At 44.0% G+C, this 13,182-nt stretch overlaps 1 protein-coding gene across 6 annotated transcripts in view; it reads left to right on the top strand.

Moving 5' to 3' along the window:
• The window catches only part of SEPTIN2 (septin 2), an 806,446-nt gene that overhangs the window by 415,750 nt on the left and 377,514 nt on the right, over positions 1-13,182 (top strand). For all 6 annotated transcript variants that reach the window (XM_078665713.1, XM_078665712.1, XM_078665715.1 and 3 more), the window contains exon 7: positions 5,434-5,551. In XM_078665713.1, coding sequence (XP_078521839.1) covers positions 5,434-5,551 — 118 coding nt within the window. The remainder of the gene's footprint in view (positions 1-5,433; positions 5,552-13,182) is intronic.

Genomic DNA, 13,182 nt, shown 5'->3' with positions numbered 1-13,182 from the left:
CCAATGCTACCAAGCATCCTAGATCAAGGCAAGGAAGCCTTAAAGGAACCAGCCTCAAGCAAAGGGGTCAAGAAGAAGTACAAAGCCTCCTCTAAGGACCCGAAATATATTCGGGGGAACACTGTGCTGACTCCATCGTCACCACAGGCAAGAGAAGAGAAAACTCCCTTTCAAACAGTGGACCACCCCAGAGAAAGACAGCAAATGAATGGATATAATGGGCAGGAAGATGGAAAAGGAGGCAGCGACGCATTGGCGCATTGCAAACTCTAGTGCCCCGCTAAATAAGTACAGACGCCAGCAATGGGAGAACATAAAGGAGCTCATCAACAAGCTCCCTAAGGAGGACAAGAAAAGAGCTAAGTCTATTGTCCAGGAAAGCCAAAACATCACAAACACATGCCTTAAATCTGCACTAGATGCAGCAGACACTGCCAGCAGACAAATGTGCACAGGCACCACCCTAAGAAGACATGCCTGGCTTAGAATTTCAGGATTTAAGCAGGAGGTTCAAACCTCCATCATTAACAGATCTTTTACTGGGGAGGCACGATTTGGAAACGAGGTGGACGAATCTCTCCAACAGATCAAAAAAGATAACAAGACTGCAAGAGCTATGGGAGCCCTGCAGCAATGAGGTACCTTCAAAAGAGGTGGGTTTTAACAACAGAAAGCCCACAGGAAGAGGAGCATTTGTTCAAGTGCAACAAATGTCACACCAACAACTAGGCCAAGGGAATGGACAACAAACAAGCCAACTAACAGGATACCAAGGTTGGCAGCAATAGCCGAAGCAGTCCTTTTGAGGAAGAGAAAATGGTTCAAATTGACTCCTACACCTAGACAGACCACACCCAACACCAGTGAGAGGCAGAATATCACAATACCCACTTCAGTGGTGCAAAATCACCACAGACAATTAGATATTACATTTGTTAGAATACGGGTATTGCATAGAGCTAACAAAAACACCACCTGCAAACCCACCAAAACTATGGAGGTTTGTCAAATCAGAACTCATACAATTGAATTCAGAATCAAAGACCTTCTTCAGAAAAGAGCAATAGAATTGTTACCAAAACAAGAGTTATTCAAAGGAAGCTACTTGCCGTATTTCCTAGTCCCCAAACAGGACTTTTCACTAAGACCAATCCTGGACCTAAGGTTCACAAACAAGTTCATTTTAACACAGCATTTCAAAATGGCTACTCTTGAAAAGATAATCCCACAAATTCAAAAAGGGGAATACATGGCAACAATAGACCTCAAGGACTCATATTTAAACATACCAATGAACAAGAACCACTGAAAATATCTCATGGCCCAACCCAAGGGAACACACCACCAGTTCAAAGTACTCCCTTTCGTAATAAAATCAGCACCACGTGTCTTCACCAAGGGCATAGCCGCAGTTGCAGCACACCTGCAAAAGGATGGAATGCAGGTCTAACCCTACCTGGACGATTGGCTCATAAAGGCAAACGCAAAACAAAAATGTCTCTACCGCATTCAAACAGCAATTCACATGCTAGCAAGACTAGGCTTCTCAATAAATCCTCCACAAAGCCAAAAAGAGAAAAGACTTTCCTGGGGGCAAGATGGACTCAAAGAACGCACTGGTTTACCTGACATAAAAAAGGATACAAGCTATCAAACAAGAAACCTCACTCTACCAGAAGGGTCACTCTCTGATAGTGAGGAGAGTCATGAAGCTTATGGGCATGATGGTGTCATTCAACCCATACCCACCTACATATGCGCCCATTCCAGGAATGGCTTACCAGCAACTGGTCTCAAGCCACAGGGAATTGGGAAGATCACGCACTAGCTGCAAGCAGAGATACAATGGTGGGCATCCAACAACATAACATGAGGCAGACCTTTCAAGAACCCAACTCAACGGATGGGGAGCACACTGCAAATGACTGAAAGTACGAGTTCAATGGAACCAGCAAGATTCCATAAAACACATCAAGTACTTTGAAATGAAAACAGTATTACTAGCATTGAAAGCGTTCCAGAAACACATTAAAAAAAAGTACTGTCTTGATTCAAATGGACACCACCACAATGTTCTACCTCAACAAAACAGGGTGGCACAACATCATTCCTGCTAAGCAGGCTTGCACAGCAAATCTGGCAATGGGCAGTCTCTCAAAAAATCTATCTGCAAACAATACATGTACCGGGAGTATACAGCACAACAGCAGATCTGAGCAGGCAAAACTGCTCCCATGAGTGGGAATTGAAGCACAAGACAGTACAATAGATCTTCAAGCTCTGGGGAACCCCAGTGATAGACCTGTTTGCAACAATACAGAACAAGAAATGCTAGTTATTTGCCTCAAGGTTTCATCACCACCTGTAAAAAGGGAATGCCCTGTCGCTAAATTGGTGAGGGACATTTGTATACGGCTTTCCACCAATACCCCTAATTTAAAGAGTACTGGAAAAGACCAGACAAACTAGGACAAACCAAATTCTCATTGCCACACAATGGCAGAGACAAACATAATATTCAAGTCTGCTAGAACTGTCCATGGGACAAATAATCATAATCAGAGCAGACTAAGACCTGTTGACTATGCAACAGGGCCAAATCTTTCATCTGGAACCTACAACGCTACACCTAGTGACTCGGCACCTGAGTACGTAGAGTTTGGTCACCTCAATCTGCCTCAACGAACAATGGAAATTCTAAAATAAGCAAGAAAACAAACTACAAGGAAATGCTATGCCGCAAAATTGAAGTAATACACCACTTGGTGCACAGCTAACAACCAAATGAACTCAATCAAGACACAGAAAACAGTGATCATATATCTAACTCATCTCCTAGACAGTCACATCAACTACTCAAGCTTAAAGGTACACCTCGCTGCCATTGTAGCATACACCAGGGGATAATCTTGCAAAAGCTTCTTCACAAGACCGATCATAAAACGATTCATAGAAGGATCTAAAAGAATTGCTCCCCCTAGAGCAGCTCCAGTTCCTATGTGGAGTCTAAATACAGTGCTCACACAACTTATGGCAAGACCCTTTGAGCCCATGCATAAGGCAGAACTTAAACACATCACTTTAAAAACAGCATCTCTCATTGCCATTACATCTTTACAAAGAGTGAGTTACAGGCATTAACCATACAGGAAGCATACATGCAAATCCACAAGGACAAATTTATTTTAATAACAAATCCACAGTTCATTTCAAAAGTGGTATCCAAATATCACTTAAATCAAAATATTCTCCTTACGGTTTTCATCAAAGATCCAAAAACTAAAGGGGGAAAAAGCCTCCATACTCTAGATGTTAGGATAGCACTACTATATTACCTCCAGAGAACAGAAAAACCTCGCAAATCCTAACAATTGTTTATTGCCTACACACATACTAACACAGGGACGCCAGTCACAAAGGCGACAATCTCATGATGGCTAGTCCAAACCATCCAACTATGCAATACCGCCGCTAACAAGGAATCAACAGTACAACCATCAGTTCACTCCACTAAGAAAAAGGGAGCAACTTTGGCATTTATGGCCAATGTGCCCATAGACACTATGGGCATCACCTTTACCGAACATTACTGTGTTCACATGCAAATAAATTAGGAAGCACATATAGAACAGAAAGTACCTCAACGCCTGTTTACCACAGCCTCCCCAAGATGGGATAAACCACTACGTAATCTGATGCACAACATGCGAATCCAGAAAAGGATTCATGCTGCAAAATAAAATGGTTACTTACCAGAAGGAGCAGTTTTGCAGCTTGATAAGTTTTCTGGATTCACATGCGACCCACCCGGCCTCCCTTCAAGGAATACAAACAGGTGGGGAAGCAAGTTAGAATAATTATCTAATGGATCATCTAAAGGACTATAGACTAAGAACACAAAAGAAAAAAGAATCCGAAGATGGGTACCACACACAACAACCTCCAGGACGCCGCCTGACGTCACACAAGGGACGTACCTGGCACCAAATGGTGGTAGTCGATGCCCAAAACAAGAAGAAAAATCAACAGGACTATTCCGGACTCAACCACTAGTTGGTGGAATAATGCACAGCATGTAAACCCAGAAAACTCAAGCTGCAAAACTACTCCTACTGGAAAGTAACCATTTAATTTGAAATCTTTTCAGTTCATGGCCTTTGAATAAATACCTGTTGAGGAAACCACTGTCAGCGAAGTTAGCCAATTTTATTGTGCTTACTTTTCTGTCAAAGGGTCCCGGATGTTGGAGAATTAGACCTAAAAGGTAGAGTTTTCACCACAGAATGGGTAAAATTTCATATGGCTCTAAGAGTAATTCAAGAATTGCGTCACATCCAGCATTTCCAGATGTTCCAAAATTGTGTGTTAAAACATTAAAAGCGCATGAAGGTATGACTGAGGACCTTCGTCCTCATGGGGAAAGACAATTGCCTTCACTAAACCTCATAGAGCAGTTTCTTCCCGTACTGTTGCCAGGTGGGTCAGAGGGGCGATGCAGTAGGCTGGTATTGATGTGTTCAAATTTAAAGCTCACTCTGTAAAAGGTGCTATCACTTCAAGGCTTTTACTATGGGGCCTAGATTGGAGGATATTCTCAATGCGACTTATTGGTCATCCGATTCTACTTTTAAAAGGTTTTAATTTAAATCAGTCTCCAATCGGACTACCCTAGTGATAAAAAAGCTTTTAACTAGCCTAATTCTCACCTCAGTGTCCTGACATAGAATGAACAATTTCCTAGCTATTGTAACGGAAAGTTTAAATTCTATTAAAGACACGTAGGAGAGGATTAGCCCACCCAGTCTTTATCATGTTAATTAACCCACCTGGTCATTTATAGGAATTTGGTACTGTTTCTTATGTTTGTACTTGGCCAAGCGTCTGTTCACATCTTCATTTTGTTAGTTGTAAACGGACTTTCTAACCTACGAAAGCAGGCGCCTGACACACTGTTTCCAGGAACTGAGCTCTTTAAACAAGAGTCAATTTTCAGAGAAGACAGCTGTGTTTGCGGGAAGAAAAAGGATAGAGTCTGCCCGGGGCTGATTTGATGGTGGTGCAGCGTCCTGATTGGATGGACTATTGCTTCTTTATTCCCAAGCTCTTATTGGAAATGTAATTTCTTGTTATTCAAATCTTTTATGTTAAAGGCTGCTGGAAATAAAAAGTGAAGAGAGCCCAGCCTAATCCTTGCCTCGGTGTCCTTAATAGAATTGAAAATTTCAGTTTTGATAGGAAATTTTTCATTACAAAAGACAAATCAATATGCTAATTTCTTAGACTGCACGATAGTTGTAAAGAATGCTCTATTCCTTTGTAAAGCTTTGCATTGGTTTGGGACCCATAGCTAGGATGGGGATTGAAAATTGAACTCTGCTGAGAATAATAGTTACTTTATTAAGCATGTGCATAATTTGTTTTTCCATATTTCAGACTCAAACCCTTAGATGTTGAATTTATGAAGGCCATCCACAGCAAAGTTAACATTGTCCCCGTGATAGCTAAAGCAGACACCTTAACACTGAAGGAACGCGAGAGGTTGAAGAGGCGGGTATGTTTACTGATGTACTTTATTTACCTTGATAAGGGATCCAGCTCAAAGTAGAGGATTTCTTGCACTCCTTCAACCACATTTGAGAACAAAGTAGGTCATTGTGTTTTGTCTTTTACGTGGGTTGTTTCGCTCTGTTTCTCAGAAGCTTTTTGAAACTAGTATTGTCGTCACTGTTGCAAATCCATAACTTTGGACCACAGTATAAGTTTATTAGATTCTTGGTTACACGTGTCTTTGAAGTTTCGGTTGGCACCCTATAATTAGTGGCATCATTAAAAAAAAGCTTGTTGTGGGTTTATTGTATTACTTTGACAAAGCATATCATACATTTAAAGCGCTGGGAACCACCATTTTCCCCCCTTTCCCATTAGTGGCCTCTGCAAAACTCTATTGGGGGATCAATTTGGTGGATATTTATCATAAGCATACAGTCTTAAGTTCTAAACCTATGGTCACTTTTCAAACAAATGCAGTTGAACAATGCTGAATGGAACAGAAGGTATGTATGCCCATAGTAGTACTGATCCCTTTTAGCAGGTGCAGGCATCAAATTTCTCCTTGTCACTCAAACAAGACTCTTTAAATCATTGTGGAGTGTGATTCGCCATCTTCTTTTGAACCTGTTTTTAATTTGATCAGGTTAGTTATCAGAGATAAAGGGATCTTCCTCTCTATTTAGATCCAAACAATAAAACATATTAACCTAGCCCTGGAGTTTCCCTTTAGAAGTCACCACACTTCTGCCTTCAAATTGTCCTCTCACTGTGGGGTTTATCATAGCGTCTTAATTGTGCTGTGGGATTTGAGTATTGTCTGATGGTACTTGTAAGAAAATGCCTTCTTTTGTATGATCGTCATTAACTTTTTGGACTGATGCTGCTTGTTTTTCGACTGAGTGCACTGAGGCCTGCTAACCAGACCTCAGTGCCTGTGACCTTACCCTTAAACTGATATGGTGAATTGGCTTTTACCCAATTGACTGAGCAAGCTTACCTTAAAGTCCCTTGTAATTGGTACCCAATGAATATGTTAAGAGGGTCCCCCATGTACTGCAGCACTGGTTGTGACACTCTGGGTGGGACACAAATAAAACAAGACTCCTAGCCTGCCATTTGCAGGCTTGAAGGGCAGTTTAACAACTGGCCCGACTTTGCCATTTAAAGCAATGGCAAAGCCAGCCTTGTGCCCACCCCTAACCCCCGGAATATGTGTAAGTTTCCCATATCAAGTACTAAGGCAGGATGCAACATATTCCTCAGGCAGAACATGTAACTTTACATGTTTTGGCATTGAAAACTCAGAACTGACGTGTTTTACCGATTGGCGAGTGCAGAGTACATGCTTACACATCAGTTGTGCTCTGCAGCTGTGCAAACAAAGTGGATCATCCAAGGTGTCAAGCAACTTGTTACATTAAGTCCGACTTGATTCTCAGGTCAAAATAAATTTAATAAGTTGCAATGTGCAACTTAAGCAAAATTTTAACTTTGTTACCTTCAGTCTCCTGTGCCCATACCAGCTGCACACAGGGACCTGTAGCTGACACAGCTTTTGGCCCTACTGGGGAGACGTGCTAACAGCTCCCTGGAAAGGATACAGTAGGGAGCCTGCTCTGGGAGGTGGTGTCAGCTCCTTCCTGCAGGAGCTCACACAGATGTTGGCCCAAAAGACGAGCTTTAAAGGAGAAGCAGCCTTTGAGAGAAAATGAGCAATGCTTCGGACAGAGACTGCTCCATTGTTCAGATAGATAGGCTGGCACCTGGGATAGGAGTGGGGAAACTAATTGCCAAACCTGTTTTCCTCGGGCATGTAGCGCCCTTGGTAGCCACACCTCTGGGTTGGGCTAGGGAGCTCCACACACTGGGAAAGGGATCCTGCCATTTTGGAGGTGGGCAGAATGGTGCATCCTGGGATGCCCAGATGCCACACTTGGCAGGAAGTGGTCATCAGGTGGGAGGTAACCTGGTAGCCCATTGGCTACCAACTCCATCCTGCCCTAAGGGCATTTTCTGATCATAAGTAGGGCAGCTCTGGCACCCCAAATTCAGTTCACCACTGGACTGGAAGAAGGATCGAAGCACTTACCTGCTGCACCGTGGAACCAGCAAAGAGGCTGCACCAGCGTGGACTGCACCTGTTGAACCGGATGACTAGCTAAGGAGAGGGACTGCGCCTATGTGTCCTGCTCGAGAAATCATCTTCAGAGCCCAGCAAAGCCAAGAGACTACAATGATCATCAATCTGGCCTCCTGTTCACAGCACACGGACACAACAACTGAGAAGACTGCTGGGGCCATTTGGTAGGCCAAAGTCTTCAATCAGCCCCTCAACTGGTGCCTCGCATCACCAGGGACCAGGACCCAAAGCACATAGTCGTATTGAAGTTCACTGAGCCCAGGAGTGTCCTCTGAGTGCAACAGGGACACCCAGAGGGCGAGTTATCCACCCAGGAAGGATTGGCCTGTAACTGTGTTACTTGACCAGTTGTCCAGTGCTGATTGGACTTCTGCCATTAGAGCGAGGACTTCGAGGGATGTTGACCGTGCATCCAGGAACGCCTCACCAGCTTAGTGGATGGATGAGTAGTCTGAGCAGCACCCCCGTCTACCGCTTTGGATCCATAGCATTCTTTGAGCATCTGCAACATCCTTCCTTAATCTCTTGCTTCATGAATTCTTTCATAGTAAAGCTCTGCAACGGATACAAAAAGTGCCTGGTACTGACTGAGAACTGCTTAACATACTGAGGTAATGGTCTCTGAGGACCTTGCTGGTCTCCCTGACTGACTCCCTGCTGGAGTAAGTTGTGTAAAGTGACTCGAAGTGACCGCTTTCCTATATCAAACTTTTTGGTGAAAAGGTTTCCAAGTGCCAAATTTATTGAATTTGCCAGTGCTGGTTTGCGGTTGAGTGAAATAACCTTATTTACTGTACCTAGTAAATTCTATATTTAGAAAACCTCCGGTGGGTCTTTTTCATATTTTTCTAAAGTAGTGTCGGATGTTTTGGGTTTCTTGTCAGTTTATTTTTCAATTGTTTTGCTGTTGCCTAATGCTTTATACTTGTTCCTTTGTGTAAGACTTGCCGCTGAGAGCCACAGCTACCGAGGGTTGAGCCGAATGTTTGAGAAAAGAAACCTAAGGGTCTAAAAGGGGTTGATAAGTGTATTACAAAGTGAGGTTGCTTAACGACACCATATAATACACACCCTTTCCACACAATACTCTTGTGTGGTACCTCTGCATGACTCTGTAGAGGCTGCCCAATGCTTGTCCTCCTGCACACACCTGACTGCAAGATGGCCTTCAACAGCTGTTGCTCTTTTTTTGTTTGCGTCTAGCCTCACTCTGGCTGCCTCCGTCATTGGGCCTGAACCAGTGATTCAGTTGTAAGTTAGCTGCAATCACTATTCCCATCTGTGGGGTCCAGACTAATCCCTTCCTACTTGTTGGGCTGGAAGAAATGAAACAATATTGCATGTACACTGCAGTGCCCCAGCACACTTGTTTGCTTTCGCTGTCTTGCTCTTAAGTCTATCCTCTCAGTAGTAGGTCCCCTTCCACCTCTCACACTTGGGAGCTGCGCCCCATTTAATATAATTTTCAATCTGCACTTTGCATGGATTCTCACTGTGGTGCATGGCGTATGGCAGAAAAGAAAGGCCTTTAGGCTTCGTGGCACTCTGCCTTTGTGCACTTGTAAGATTGTCTCTCAAAGGCAAGCAGTCTATACCTATTCTCTCCCCAATCAAGTTCAGGCCACTACTCCAGCCATGCCTTCTCAGTGGCAGGTCAGAAACCCTCATAGATCTCCCAAGAAAGCAAAGATCTTAGTGGGCAGCTGGCCATGACCTCAAAGTTTATCTTTTTAATAAACATCTTATCAAAAGTTTTCTTTTTAGCAAACTTATCAATAGTTTTCTTTTATTTCCAGAGCTATCGGCCTAAAGTTTTCTGTCAAACGTGCCTCCCTCTTTAATTTGTCTCTCTAGTTTTGCTTGTCACATGGTGTACGGTGTGGATCATAGTTTTCAACAGTGGTCCCACGATCAGTTTTGTCATCTGTTCCCGGTCAAGATCCGTTGAGTTTGAGTCAACTGAAGAAGCATTCACTCAATGTTTTGCTCTACAAGGGGATACCTACATTGATAAGAAGAGATGAGAAGTCTGGTACCAGATCAACCTGGTCATATTGTTTCCAGCTAGAAAGATAGAGACATATGTTATATATAGCGTGAAAGGTAAGGGGACTGTTGGGGCCAAAGTCATCTACAAGGATTTAAGCTGTGCCCCCATCTCCTTGTACATTTCTCATTGTTTTTGTGCCTATTACCCTAATGAGTTTGATAATTGTTTGCCCTCTGAGATTTCTTCCATTTATTCAACTGAGACCTCATGCTAAGCTCTGATATAAGGGTGGCAATCAGAGTTAACCCCCTTTTTGTGATGTCGTACTGTCCTTTGTACCTCAGCTATGCAAGGCTGACAGTGGAAGTGGTGTATGTTGTACTCTGGGACACAGCTGTTTTTTTTACCTCTACCCATGTGAGTGAATTTTCCACTTGCTCCTGCTGTGTAAAATTCTACCCAGTCCTCAAAATAACGGTTGTTTGTATGTTTGAGGCATGTGTGCTGTAGATACAAATGCTTTGCATACCCTCGCCAGCTAGTGTTGGGTCTAGATATTTGCAAGTTGTTTTTCTTCAAAGAAGTATTTCACAGTCTCAAGGTAAGGTGACCCCTCCTTTCGGTGATCGTGCACATGGGCATTGACTCCATTGTTAAGTTGTTTTCTTTCCGCCATCGGGTTCGGACTGGTTTGCGACGCTCCAGTTCGAAACCTTCCTTCAGGTTCCCTTTGGTGCACAGTCCACTGTACCCTCCACGGTATTGTTATCGTACGCGTTTCACTATTCTCCGTGTATCGAATTAATCAGAAAACTTCATGTTTTGTTGAAGACATTGTGGGTGGCCTGTGGGCCTAGCCACACCAGTTGACTTCTTTGCCGTTCCGTGCTAGCGAGTCTTCCGCCAATGGAACACTCAGTTTCATTTTTGTCCTCGGTGTCACTCCAAGTACCCTTGCACCGACCTTCATAAAGTCTGCAACTTGTGCCTCTCACCGGAGCGCAAAGAAGATCATGAGGCTTGTTAGTTGTTCCAATCGAAAGACTCTACAGGATCATCGGGCTCGATGAAGAGAAATGCAGCGACAGAGCACACAGCATACTCCAGATATCTTCAGAGAAGAATCCGAACATGAAGAGTTCAAAGCAGCAACAGCAGAAGAGGAGGAAGTGTTCTCTATCCCAGAATCTGATGCCGAGCTGGAAATCAAGTTTGAGTCCGAAGATGTTCTACCGGGACAGGGTACTATGAGTACTGAAGTCCATTTACCTCCCAATCTCTCTTTGACCAAACAAAAGGCTTCGGCCATGGTCGACACTGAGACGGTTTCCAATGCCCGCCACCAAAATAACCAGTCAAGTCTTCCGGCTCAGGATCAAGCAAAGAAAAGCTGTATTCGGAACCAAAAATTTCCGCTCCGAAAACCAGTCTGGTTCAGAACCGAACCTTCTGCTTCGAAGGACAAAAGAGACAAGCCCGTTTTGGCACCGAAACCTTCGCCTCCAGAAATTTGAAAGAGGGCCTTCCAAAGCCTCCGGAACCAATCCTGGAATTTATGGGGAAAGAAAGCTAGACCCCAAGCAGAATAAAATCTACATCAATCCGGATACTGGACACATTTTGGCAAAAACACCTTCAAAAAGTAAAGTTAGCTCAGAGGACACTATTTATAAAATCCCTCTCAAGAAAAAGCACATGGCTGCAAGTTCTATTTACCCTAATCTCCAATCCCTTCCACCATCTTCACCACTACCACAATTGCCAGGCTCTGACCCTTTACGCTTAGCACACTAGGGGTCTCCACATACACAGCCTGATATAGGAGATGATGATGATGATGATGATAATAATCATTTACCAGTAGGCCCATAGGGTGACTATAATATTGATACACCCATGAATAATCCAGATTTATATCCTGCAAAGCCTTCACCTCCAGATGATAATGTAGCTTATCAAGAGTTGATCTCAAGAGCAGCAGCTTACCATGAGGTAACATTACACAAATAGTCTTTAGAAAAATACTTTTTATTTGAGACACTAGCCTCTACATATGATATGATAAAAATTATTTATACAGCGCACGTACACCAACGGTTTCTTGGCGCTACAAGGACAGGCTAGGAACATGCGACGGGATGTGATCCATTAAATGTAGGCTTGGGAAAAGAGCAAGGTCTTCAAAGCCCTCCTGAATTGAGGATAGGAGGGGATTAGACGGAGAGCAGGAGGGAGTGAATTCCAGAAGAGAGGAGCCTGTGATGAAAATCGCAGGCCACCATGTTTCCTGCGTCTAAAGGTGCATGTTGACAACAGGTTTGAGCATGAGGATCGAAGGACCCGGGAGGGAACATAACGGTGGATCCGAGAGGCGATGAAGACAGGGCCTTGCAGAGAGAGGGCCTTGTGAATCAAGCAACCCAGTTTGAAACAGCTGCGCTGGGCCACAGGGAGCCAATGGAGGCTCTTAAGAAGAGGTGTAGTGTGACTAGACCTAGGCTGGCCAAAGACGAGTCTAGCTGCTTGATTCTGGATGAGTTGATGTGTTTGGTAGGCAGGTATTCCAACATACAGTGCATTTGCATAGTCGATCCGGGATATAACCAATCCCAGATGACTTGAACAGGAGCGTCTTGAGAAAGGAATCTGCTAATTTTCCTGATGCGACGTAGGTGGAAAATGCAGACCGATACCACTGACTTGATTTGGGCCATCATGGAAAGATCACTGCTAATAGTGACTCCAAGACTTTTTACAGAGTTGACAGGGGATGGAGGACAACCCAGGGAGCGTGGCCAGAAGTTGGTGTTCCAGGGGTTTCCTGGGGGCCCTGTCAAGACCAGCTCGGTCTTATCAGGATTAAGCTTGAGCTGGTTCGTGTTCATCCAACTGCTAATAAAAGTCATAGTGGATTGAACGTTCTCGATGGAAGAAGAGGAGGAGTCAATATTAAAAATGAGCTGAAGGTCATCAGCATAATTGAAGATGACTGCTGATCTTTTCTGAAGCTCTGAAATCAAAGGGAACATTTACAAATTGAATAATAAAGGGGAGAGGGAGGAGCCCTGAGGTACTCCGCAGGTTTTCGGAAGTAAAAGTGGAGGAATGATGTAAGCCACCTCAGCGGTGTGCCCCGGATGCCGGCGTTCTCGACCCGGTCGAGAAGGATGGTATGGTCGACAGTATCGAACGCCGCCGATAAATCCAGGAGCACCAGGGCTTGTGAGATGTTCTGGTCGGCCCCCTTTCTGAGTTCATCATGAACCGCCAGGGCAATAGACTCAGTGGAATGTTGAGGCCTGAACCCCGCTTGATGGGGGTCTAGGAAATGAGTTTTCCACGAAGGTGCTGAGGCTATTTGTTACGAAAGCCTCCAGGACTTTGCCCAAAAAGGGAAGCAACGAGATAGGGTGGAAATTACTCCGTACCTCAGGGTCAGCTCTCGTTTTTTTGAGAATGGGGGACACAACTGCTGATTTAAACGAGAGGGGGACCACCCCAG

This window comes from Lissotriton helveticus, chromosome 11, assembly GCF_964261635.1.
Source record: "Lissotriton helveticus chromosome 11, aLisHel1.1, whole genome shotgun sequence".
NCBI lineage: Eukaryota > Metazoa > Chordata > Amphibia > Caudata > Salamandridae > Lissotriton > Lissotriton helveticus.
Note: the sequence above shows the minus strand (reverse complement) of the source record. Positions and strands in the feature narration are given on the sequence as shown.